Consider the following 12353-nt stretch of genomic DNA (forward strand, 5'->3'; position numbering starts at 1 on the left):
CACCACACTGGCTAACAGACTAAAAAAGAAGGAAACCAAATAGCTCGGAGCAGGAAATTCAGCAGTCCCAGTGGGACATGCCTCTCTGTTGCCTGGACTCCCATCCCAAGCTTGCCGTGTAGATAGGACGGGTGAAGAGGAGAAGGGGGACGCCGTTGCCGCCACCAGTATGTGCTAAAGAGCAAGAGGGATGGGGAGATAGGAGGCCCCTGAACATTGTGGGGAGGTACGTCTGGCCCCCTGGGCAACCCTCCATGCTCTGTGTTTGATGACCTCTCCCATGTACACAGCAGTACAGTGGACGCTCAGGTTGCGAACGTGATCCGTGCGGGGTGCATGTTTGCAACCCGCAGCATTCGCAACCCGCAGCAGCGCATCTGCTCACCCGCGGGCTGTGATTCGGCGCTTCTGCGCATGTACAAAGCGCGATTTAGGGCTTCTGCTCATGCGCAACCGCCGAAACCCGGAAGTAACCTGTTCCTGTACTTCCAGGTTTCAGCGGTCCGTAACCCGAAAAAACGCAAGCTGAGGCATCTGTAACCTGAGGTATGACTGTACCTGGGAGGGCCGGTTCATATTTCTCCCTACAGAGAAGGAACCTATCATAGTAAGTACCAACGTTCGCTTCTCCTATAGGAAGGGAAATACGATCCTGTGTGGGATGTATCTCAGCAGTTCCCAAATCAGGTGGGAGCCGCTGTGGGCCCTAACTCTTTGGTGTTAAACACCTGTTGAACCACTTGCCTCCCAAGGAGACCTCCGCTGAGGCGTAAGTATCTAGCTTGTAATGACTCATGAAGGTGGAAGGCAAAGGTCAAATGGTTGCCCTGTATATGTCACACAGGTGTCACACATCTAAACCCTACAGGGGTTGTGATTCAGGTTGCAGAACCTTGCGTACTGTTTGTCTCCATTTGCTGATTTAAGGCAGGAGTTTATTGTGAATGGGCTTTATTCTTCTGGGTTGTTCTATTTTAACATTCAAATTCAAAATTTTACTGCTGTAAGCCTCCCAGGAAAAGCTGCATAGGAATATTGGGTGCTGTCCAATGCACTCCTTCTGCTAGCGCAATGATTTATGCTTGTGCAATGGAACATTTCCCCCTTTCCTACACCCCCCCCCCACCATGTGAACTCTGTGCCTTCCCCTGTTTGCTCAGGCAGGTTGCAGGGAAACCCCAGAACAGATTTAGGGGGCCTGCAGGAGGGGTGGGGAGGAAAGGAACCCATTGCACTAACAGAATGAGTGACTTAGTGCTGCTTTGGATAAAAGTCATACGTTTATTTTTTAAAAAAAATGAGTGTGCAATGAACTTATCCACATATGTGGTGGGGATATAAGAATATTCAGAAGTTCTGGAAGCAAAAGTTCTCTGCCATGGAGATTGACATTATTATTGGCAAATAGGTCACCTTAGATGCTAAATTGTGTCTCTCATCCATCTTGAATGGAGCTGAAGCTGGCCTTCTTGTTGTTTAGTCGTGTCCGACTCTTCGTGACCCCATGGACCAGAGCCCGCCAGGCACTCCTGTCTTCCACTGCCTCCCGCATTTGGGTCAAACTCATGCTGGTAGCTTCGAGAACAGTGTCCAACCATCTTGTCCTCTGTCGTTCCCTTCTCCTTGTGGCCTCAATCTTTCCCAACATCAGGGTCTTTTCCAGGGAGTCTTCTCTTCTCATGAGGTGGCCAAAGTATTGAAGCCTCAGCTTCACGATCTGTCCCTCCAATGAGCACTCAGGGCTGATTTCCTTCAGAATGGAGAGGTTTGATCTTCTTGCAGTCCATGGGACTCTCAAGAGTCTCCTCCAGCACCATAATTCAAAAGCATCAATTCTTCGGTGATCAGCCTTCTTTATGGTCCAGCTCTCACTTCCATACAACACTACTGGGAAAACCATAGTGTTAACTCTACGGACCTTTGTTGGCAAGGTGATGTCTCTGCTTTTTAAGATGCTGTCTAGGTTTGTCTTTGCTTTTCTCCCAAGAAGCAGGCGTCTTTTAATTTCATGACTGCTGTTGCTGTTACTCCTCAACAAATCATTCTATATTTGCTGGTTGCCACTCATCTAGGGATCTCTGGAGGAAGGACGCATCCTGTTACTCTCTGGATTGAGGGTTTTAGGAAATCCTGCTTATTTCCATTTCCAAAAAAACTGACTTATAAACTATGTGTTGCCAGGGATGAGGTGGGCCCCTCCAGCTTCTGCTTGGGGCGATTTGTGATTGATATGGCCAAACTCTCTTATAGTTGGCACATTCCTACTAAATGAGTTTATTTGGCAACATTTGTGATTATTTCATAAGTTACGTATAAATATCCAAGTCAAGTCAAGTTTTATTGCGGCAAAAGCCAGCGACACAGAACACCACAAGATCAAACAAAAGGAAATCAACAACAGCATCAAGAGAAAAAAAAATATTACACAAGGGAACTTCGCAGTGTGCCATTCAACAAAAGAGATTTACGCTTCCTGATTGCTAAAGTGCAAAATTTGGCCACCTCATATGATATTGAGCTTGAGGAATCTTCCAGAAGGTATTTTCGTAGAATTTCGGGGGAGGATTCCAAATGATGTTGAAGGGGTATAAATTTTGATAAAAGCGGCAAAATAAGTTGAACTCATTCTTCACTATAGAATTTGCAAAATAGAAGGATGTGAGTGACAGATTCTACCCTATTAGACATATAGGGGCAGAGACGCGCATGCATTGGTACCCGCGTAAATTTGCCGTACAGCACTGCTGAGGGCATTGTCTCAAAGCGGGCTCTGGAGAAAGCCCATCTATAAGCTTCGTTAGTGATGTTAGTTAAGTAAGGGGCAGCTGCAAAATTAGACTACGTATAAATATGAACCTTGTACCCCACCATGGAATATATTTTATGCTACTCATTCTTTTTTTAAAGCTTTCTATGAGGGTGGCACTGTGGTCTAAACCACTGAGCCTAGGACTTGCCGATCAGAAGGTCGGCGGTTTGAATCCCTGCGACGGGGTGAGCTCCTGTTGCTCAGTCCCAGCTCCTGCCAACCTAGCAGTCTGAAAGCACATCAAAGTGCAAGTAGATAAATAGGTACCGCTCCGGTGGGAAGGTAAACAGCATTTCCGTGCGCTGCTCTGGTTCGCCAGAAGCTGCTGCTGGCCACATGACCCGGAAGCTGTATGCCGGCTCCCTTGGCCAATAAAGCGAGATGAGCTCCGCAACCCCAAAGTCATTCGCAACTGGGCCTAACGGTCAGGGGTCCCTTTACCTATGATCATTATGATTTTTATTCTGCTATTTTGTATTGCTCTTTTGACTGTTTTTATTCTTATTTTTTTAACTTGATGTTTTGTTTGCTTGCTTTTGTTTACTGCATTTGCAAATCTCATTAAATAAAAACGAGTGTCTCTAAACCTGCACAATTAGCTCTTGACATCTTTGTGGTGCAGGGCGTTCTTGGAGAACCATGAACAATATCTGTTCAGAACCCAGATGCCCCCGACCTGCCTTCTTCATATCCACACCACATTCAGTGGATTTGATTTTATAACCATTTTCTTCTGTGAGGATTGTCCTTGGAGGAAAATAATAGGGGAAACTATATTGTGTTTTCCAGAATTCCTTCATTGCTCCTGAGCACAAGAGCTCCTTGATTGACCTAAAAGAGGTGAGTGTGGCTCAAGCCACCGTGTTGTCTGATTTCATGATCAAAAGCATGGTTTGTTTTGAGGGATGTGTCCCCTTGACTGTCTACAGTACTGTTTGGCCAGGCCACCTCTCAGGGTATCAGTGCTGCTCTCTGTTTTCACAGCACCATCAATATGTTTTATTTTATTATTTCATAAGATTTATAAACAGCTTGGTTGTAAATAAATAAATAAATAAAAGCAAAGCAGCTTACAAAAAGACAAAACAAGAAAATCAATAAAATTGTGCGTTACAACATACAAAAGTTAAAATACAAAACAGATTAAAGTTACCTCCCCATTCTATACATCTGTTTTTAAGCAAGCACCAAAAAGACCACAGCAAAGGTAACCTGCTTGATATCAATTGGCAGGGAGTTCCAAAGTACAGGCGCTGCAGAAAGGGTATTGTGTGGCCCCTGTAGCAGTGCCAATTCCAGCAATGGAAGTATAGACGGACAGGTCCCTGCTCCAAGGCTCAAAGAGGAAGCCACTCTCTTGCTTTGTCACTGATTACTAATGATGCTAATTTGTTAGGGTTTTAAGCATTAAGCATCTATAGCCACATCCCCACTTGTCTGTTTGGCTGAGATGAAGCATATCCTTAACAAAGATACAGATTTGCTGCTTCTTTTTTGCGAGTGTTTTTGGAGTTACTTCTCTGAAAAATTATAATAACTTTGGCTTGTCAATATTTCCTGACTTATTACAGTAAGCCCACAACACTCCCAGGGGTTACGTTCCAGGGATCATACCTAAAGCCAAAATTGCAGCTGTATAGTTAAAACACATTGGGTTCAATGACAGGTGGGATTGCCAAAGTCTTTTCCCCCAGTTGCATGACCCCATTCTGCCCCACCCTTAAAAAAATTATTTTGCCAAGCATGTAAAACTGAATATGTAAGTTGCAGGCTTAATTATTTATATATTACATTTATGTCTCATTTTTTCCCCCAAGGAACTCGGGGTGCCATACATGGTTCTCCTCCTAATTGTACCCTCACAGTAGACCCGCTAGGTAGGTTAGGATGAGAGCAAGTGACTGGCCCCCAATATCACACCCAAAGAGCTCAATGGCTGAGAGGGCGGGGATTCGAACTCTGGTCTCCCAGGGCCTAGTCTGACACACTAACCACAGCACCACCACTGGCCTTTTGTCTGCGTGAAGTACTCTTCCCGTACTTTGTGAGACTAAAGCACATTTCTGTGAAATCTTACAATGCGCAAACAGGGTGAAGGAGCAGGTCCCCAGCTGACAGGATGACAGAGTTGAGGAGCAGCAAAGTATATCTCTGCCTCTGTCTCTCTCCTCTGTGCCCTGTCTCTGAGGGTCCGGGCAAGCGGCTTGCAAATCTACACCCAGCAGTGTGCCCCCTTGACCTTAATTGGTCCCACTTGACCTATTAAATCTAGCAGAGAGCCGGGATATAAACCTGAGCCAGGTGGAGGCTGGAGCTTTTGGGGCCCTTGGATTTGAAAGGAGTGTGAAACAAGATCTGGAATATCCTATAGGCCCTACTTTTAACTACGGAAGTCTGGCATACCTGCTAAGAAGGAATATGACTACCGATGGGTTAGAGCTTCCCCGAGATCTGTTCTTGAACACCAAAGACTACCAAAAAGACTGGCAGAGGGGACATGAAAGAGATTTAAGAGCCTCGGACTTAAGATCTCCGGGTTGATGGCTTTCCGAGATTGATGGAACCATTGCCAGGGGCCGAAACCGGGGAGGGGAGTTGGTGAAAGAAAATTGGGAATTTAAAATGTATATATTATAATTTGTTTTTGGGAATTTAAAATGTATATATTATAATCTGTTTTTTTTTCTCGTTTTTTTTAATAAGAGATGGGAAAATCGTGGAATGGAATATTTTCAGTCCCTAGGGGAAACGTTTCAAGGATAAGTTTAGATATATAAGTTTTAATGAGAAATAAGATTAAATAAAGTAAAAGTGGATGGTTAATTGGTGAAAGAAAGAATGGAAAACTACAGTATAATAAGATAAGATATAAGGATAAAAATAAGGTGAAGGATTTGCTGAAATATCTATATGAATTAGAATACAAAGAGGGGAGGTGTGAGGAGGTCAAGGAGATAAGTTAGGAAAGGGAGTTATATTAAGGTTTAATTTGTTCTTTTGTTGCTGTTTTTTGTCTTTTGGATTGTATCTTTTTTTTCTTTTTTAGCTGTTTTTGCTTTTTCTATTTTTCTATTTTTATTTTTATTTTGGATATGTTTTGTTTTTATATATTGTGATCTTGTTTGTAACCTTTTAAAACTTGAATAAATATTATTGAAAAAAAATAAAATAAATCTAGCAGAGAGCCAGGGGTGGTGTCATGGACAGAGTGACGGACTATGAGCTGAGAGAGACCAGGGTTCAAGTCCCCGCTCCACTGGCTGCAACCTCGGGGGCCGGTCACTCTTGCCCTTCAGCCTGTCCTACTTCACAGGATTGTGTGGGGGTTCAATGAGGAGGTGGGAAAACCATGTATGCCACCTTGAGCTCCGTGGAGGGAAAGGTGGGATATAAATGCAATAAATAAATGAAATAGATAGCAGAGGAAATATAACTGGTTGGGTCTAAAGCAGGGGTAGGCAATTTAAGGCCCGGGGGTCGGATGCGGCCCAATCGCCTTCTCAATCCAGCCCACAGACGGTCCAAGAATCAGTGTGTTTTTACATGACTAGAATGTGTCCTTTTATTTAAGATGCATCTCTGGGTTATTTGTGGGGCCTGCCTGGCGCTTTTACATGAGTAGAATGTGTGCTTTTATTTAAGATGCATCTCTGGGTTATTTGTGGGACCTGCGTGGTGTTTTTACATGAGTAGAATGTGTGCTTTTATTTAAAATGCATCTCTCGGTTATTTGTGGGGCCTGCCTGGTGTTTTTACATGATGAGAATGTGTGCTTTTATTTAAAATGCATCTCTGGGTTATTTGTGGGGCCTGCCTGGTGTTTTTGCATGAGCAGTGTTGTGTATTGAGTCAAAGGATTTTATATCTGTATTATTATTGTCTGTATTTGCATTAGGGTAAAGTAACTGCCTTTTGGTTCCAGAGGGTACAGCTACTATTGGTTCATTTAAGCTGCTGTATTTGGATCCTCTGTCTTATTGGTTTCCTCCAAAAGGCAGGACTGTGATTGCCTGATATTGTTCCCTCCAAAATGTATCCTTTCTAGCTAGTTCCCTGTCCCTATAAATGTAGCTCTCCCCTCCTCAGGTCTCAGTCTTGTTGCTTTAATAAAGAAGTGTTACTAGAGAACTGTCTCCAGCATATTATGTCAAGAGAGCTGAAATCACAAACCCCACGTCACAACAACTGGCGACGAGGATGGGATCCGGAATGCTGAGGAGCGGTTAAATGCAGCCCTGCCTCAGAGTCCGGATTGTAGCTAAGAACAAGACTCACTGGCCAGCTGAGAAGACGATCCTGCCCACAGGACAATGGAGAGTCCAAGGGTATTGGAGCCCTTCCAGCCATTAGAGCCCCACACGTGGGAATACTACGTCGAACACTTCGAGTTCTTCACAGTGGCTCAAGGGATCACCGATGCCAGCAAAAGAAGGGCCACATTCCTGAGCTACTGCGGGCCTGAGATCTTCAAGCTGGCCAAGGCATTGCTTGCCCCAGCGAAGCTAAGTGAGACATCTCTCAAAGATATTCTTGCCTGCCTAACAAGCCATTTAGCGCCTACTGAGACCAAGATGGCCCGGCGGATGGAGTTTCATAAGAGGCAGCAGCGTGCTGGGGAGTCTGTATCTGCATTTCTAGCTGAACTGCGGAAGCTCGCTCAGCACTGCGACTTCCAAGATCTGGAAGAGACTCTCCTGGATCGGTTTATCGGTGGTCTGAGCAGCAAGAAAGCCAGAAGACGCATCGTGGCCAAAGAAGAGGTTACCCTTGCTTCAGCCTTGAAGGAGGCCACCGCCACGGAGAATTATGAAAGAGAGGAGCTTGATGCCAGTCGCAGGGCCCCTAAGCCACAGATAGAAGTTGCGCATGCCATGGACGAGCTAGAGGCTACTCCGAGCCAGAGCCCAGTCCGTGGGGTCGAGTCAGTGCGTCAGGCCTGCACAGTGCACAAAGATCACCGAGGCAGGTGCCCTGGTTGTGGCGGAAACCATGAGCGGAAGAGTTGTCGTTTCCGGGATGCTATGTGCCGGACGTGCGGAAAGACAGGTCACATCGCCAGGGTCTGTAGATCGGCGGCGTTGGGAGCGACAGGAGCACCTAGACTGGAGCATCGCAGATCGCCCACAGCAAACCATGTTCTAAAGGACTGCCACTACGTAACGGAGATCAACGGGAGGGTCGTGCAGTTTCCAGCGCAAGGCAAGGCACACGTCAAGGTGAAGATTGAGGGTCAGCTGTGTGACATGGAGGTGGACTCTGGATCTGGATTCACTATCGTGTCGGACCAGACTGCGAGGACATTCTTTCCCAGGGGTAAGTTGCCCCCTCTGGAGCCCTTCCCGGCAACTTTGCAGTCATACTCAGCAGGCCGCATCCATGTCATGGGAATGTGCGCCGTGAGAGTACAGTTCCGGGACAAACAGGCGGTACTCAAACTGGTGATTGCAAAGGGCTGTCGCCCCAGTCTCCTGGGCACTGACTGGTTCCCCACCCTGGGACTGAGTATATCAGGGCTTAATTCAATCCAAACCTGCCCTGAGATGAGCGAGGCATTATGCAAAGAATTTGCTGGTCTCTTTAATGGAAAACTGGGTTGTTATAAAGGGCCCCCAGTTGACTTCGAATTGGACCCTGGGGTGGCCCCAATCCGACTCAAACCAAGGCGAGTGCCATTTGCACTGCAACCCAAGATCGAAGCAGAGCTGGATAAATTGGTCAAGCAGGGAGTTCTCTCACCCGTGGACTCCGCTAAGTGGGAGACTCCAATCGTCACGCCCCTTAAAGCAAATGGGGAAGTCAGGATCTGTGCTGATTACAAATGTACTATCAATAAGGCACTCAGGGGAAACTCATACCGCATTCCAGTCGTATCACATCTGTTGGCTAAACTGGCTGGAGGCAAGGTGTTCGCCAAAATTGACCTGGCGCAAGCTTACCAACAGCTGCCAGTAACCCCACAATCAGCGGAAGCACAGACTATTGTCACACATAAAGGGGCATTCAGAGTTAACAGATTACAATTTGGAGTTTGTGTGGCCCCAGGGATTTTTCAAGGGCTCATGGAACGCCTGTTAAGAGGTCTGCCGGGGGTCTTGCCATTTTTTGATGACGTTTTGATTGCTGGAAAAGACCCACAGGAACTGGTTGCGCGTGTCCGTGCCGTGTTGCTCAAGTTCAAGGAGGTGAGGTTGCAACTAAAAAAGGAAAAATGCAGTTTTGGGGTGCCAACTGTGGAATTCTTGGGGTTTAAAATTGATGCATCAGGCATCCACCCCACAGATGCTAAGGTTAAGGCCATCATCGAGGCACCACGACCACAGAACAAGACGGAGTTGCAGTCATTCCTGGGACTTATTAACTTTTATCATTCGTCCTTACCCCAGAAAGCTTTGGTAGCTGAACCATTACATAGACTGTTGCAGAAAAAGAATGTGTGGCGATGGGGGCAGGAGCAGCAGAAAGCTTTTGACTCCTTGCGAGGAATGCTGAGTAGCAAGAGCGTCCTTGCTCATTATGATGATTCAAAGCTGCTGGTCCTGGCATGTGATGCCTCTCAATACGGCCTGGGGGCGGTGCTGAGTCATAGGGAACCGGATGGGTCGGAAATGCCCATCTCTTTCTATTCCCGTACGTTGTCGCCCACGGAGCGCAACTATGCTCAAATTGACAAAGAGGCGCTTGCAATTGTGGCAGGAATCAAAAAGTTCCATGATTATGTGTACGGTCGTCATTTCTCCATTGAAACGGACCACAAACCACTGTTGGGGTTGTTCAACCCGAACAAATGCCACAAATTCTCTCCCCCAGAATGTTGCGTTGGTCTATATTCCTGAACGGGTTCCAGTACACCTTGACCTATGTGCCGGGGAAACGGTTGTGCCACGCTGATGCGCTGAGTCGATTGTCCCTTCCTGGCGGGAGCAATGAGGATCCTGCTCCAGCGGAGCACATAATGATGCTGGAAACACTTCCGGGGGCTCCTGTAATGGCTACTGATATTGCTGAGAAAACGAGGAAAGATGCTGTTCTCTCCCGTGTGCTCACTTGGGTGGGGAGGGGGTGGCCAGGTGGTCCGCATGAAGACAAATTCAGGCCTCATGCGACAAGGCAGCACGAGTTATCCATGCATAAGGGTTGTCTCCTGTGGGGAGATAGGGTGATCATCCCAGCACCACTGAGAAACAGGGTTCTTGAGACGCTTCACATGGGACACCCGGGAATGGTCAGGATGAAGTCGCTAGCCCGATGTTATGTGTGGTGGCCTGGAATGGACCAGAACATAGAACAATGGGTACAAACATGCAAGGCATGCCAAGAGGTGCGGCCAGAAGTGGCCAGAGCACCAGTTCACTGGTGGGAGCAGTCCAGAGCTCCCTGGAGCCGGCTGCACTTAGATTTTGCTGGGCCATTCCAGGGGAAGGTCTTTTTGATTATCGTCGATGCATATTCCAAATGGTTAGAAGTGGCGATGGTCCCTAGCATGGCATCAGCTGCCGTAATCAAGGTGTTGAGGCAGCTGTTTGCAACCCACGGGTTACCTGAGACCATTGTATCAGATAATGGGGCAGCTTTTGTATCCCAAGAATTCAGGGCATTCTTGGCTGATAACTTCATAAGAGGGGTCACATCCGCGCCCTTTCACCCATCCTCCAATGGGCAGGCGGAGCGCATGGTAAGAACAGCCAAAGAATCCATTGCGCGCTTAATGGAGGGTAACTGGTCAGCTCGCATCGCGCGAATGTTATTTTTGCAGCATGCGACACCGTGTACTGCGACGGGCAAGTCGCCAGCTGAGCTGCTCTTGGGTAGAAGATTGGTAACGGTGCTGGATTATGTCCACCCGGATAAAATGCCAAACCGTAATTCAAGAGCAAACCCCCAGGCTGAGACTGACACAACAAGGTATTTCGCCCCTGAAGATCTGGTCTGGGTGAGGAACTATTCACGAGGTTCGCGGTGGGTGGCTGGTGTGGTCACCCGGACTAGTGGACCTGTGTCCTATTATGTGACCTTGGAAAACGGGCAAGTTTGGAAGAGACATATAGATCAGCTGAGGCGCCGAGCGCTCAGCAGGGAGGAGTCTGATAATTCATCCCTGGCTAACGACGCAGAGCTGCAAGACCAGAGTGAAAATGGCCCAGAGGTGCAATCACCAGGGGCTTCAGCAAATGAACCAGGGTCTGCTAGTCCTCAGGATGACGAGGTACAGGTAGGGGACCCTGAGATGTCTGGGACTCCATCTGTTCCTGACGAAACCCCTATAGCAGCCCCCATACCACAGGTGACACCCAATCCAGAACCAGCAACACCTGTTGTCAGGAGATCAAGTAGAAGTTGTAGGACCCCACAGTACCTGAGAGATTACGTCTGCTGTGCTCACTAGGGGGGAAGGGGTGTTGTGTATTGAGTCAAAGGATTTTATATCTGTATTATTATTGTCTGTATTTGCATTAGGGTAAAGTAACTACCTTTTGGTTCCAGAGGGTACAGCTACTATTGGTTCATTTAAGCTGCTGTATTTGGATCCGCTGTCTTATTGGTTTCCTCCAAAAGGCAGGACTGTGATTGCCTGATATTGTTCCCTCCAAAATGTATCCTTTCTAGCTAGTTCCCTGTCCCTATAAATGTAGCTCTCCCCTCCTCAGGTCTTAGTCTTGTTGCTTTAATAAAGAAGTGTTACTAGAGAACTGTCTCCAGCATATTATGTCAAGAGAGCTGAAATCACAAACCCCACAACAAGCAGAATGTGTGCTTTTATTTAAAATGCATCTCTGGGTTATTTGTGGGACCTGCGTGGTGTTTTTGCATGAGGAGAATGTGTGCTTTTATTTAAAATGCATCTCTGGGTTATATGTGGGGTATAGGAATTCGTTCATCCCCCCCCCCAAAAAAAATACAGTCCGGCCCACCACATGTTCTGAGGGACAGTGGACCAGCCCACGGCTGAAAAAGGTTGCTGACCCCTGGTCTAAAGCGTGTGGCAGGAAAGTGCTGGCTGCACCCAGTGGCGGAGCTTCATGCTCCAGCACTGGGGGGGCGGAGAGCAGGCAGGGGTGGGGCTGGTACACATCCTGGGGTGGGGCACACCACCCGCAGGAGCGGGGTGTGCGTCCTGGGGGCATGGCGCACGCCCTGGGGGTGGGGAGTGCTACCTGCGGGGGCAGGACGCCCAAACGCAGGCAGGGGAGCCACGATGGCACCCTGCTGGGATCACGCTGCCGGGGGCAGTGCACTCCCCCCGCACTCCTCTTCCTCCACCAGTGGCTCCACCCCCCTCTGGCTGGCTGTCTAGGTAGCCAATCAGAGAGAGGTTTCTGAGGGGCTGCATCACCAGACGCAGGTCTGGCTCAGCTATCCATCACAGCCAGAAAGCCCACTGGTTGTGTCTTTGGGCAAGCCAATGCCTCTCAGCCTAGCTAACCTCACAGGGTTCTTGTGGGGACTCAGTGAGGAAGTGGGGAGAAGCATGCACGTCTTGAGCGTCTTGGATAGAAATGCCACAAATAAAAATAAAATAAAACATGCCTTGAAGGCTGTCGCTTCC

At 47.6% G+C, this 12353-nt stretch overlaps 1 protein-coding gene across 3 annotated transcripts in view; it reads left to right on the forward strand.

The window, feature by feature from the left end:
• The window catches only part of CCDC33 (coiled-coil domain containing 33), a 186939-nt gene that overhangs the window by 145156 nt on the left and 29430 nt on the right, over nt 1-12353 (forward strand). For all 3 annotated transcript variants that reach the window (XM_079991516.1, XM_079991514.1, XM_079991515.1), the window contains one exon: nt 3599-3649. In XM_079991516.1, coding sequence (XP_079847642.1) covers nt 3599-3649 — 51 coding nt within the window. The remainder of the gene's footprint in view (nt 1-3598; nt 3650-12353) is intronic.

Source organism: Podarcis cretensis (assembly GCF_951804945.1).
Source record: "Podarcis cretensis genome assembly, chromosome: 9".
Taxonomy (NCBI): Eukaryota; Metazoa; Chordata; class Lepidosauria; order Squamata; family Lacertidae; genus Podarcis; species Podarcis cretensis.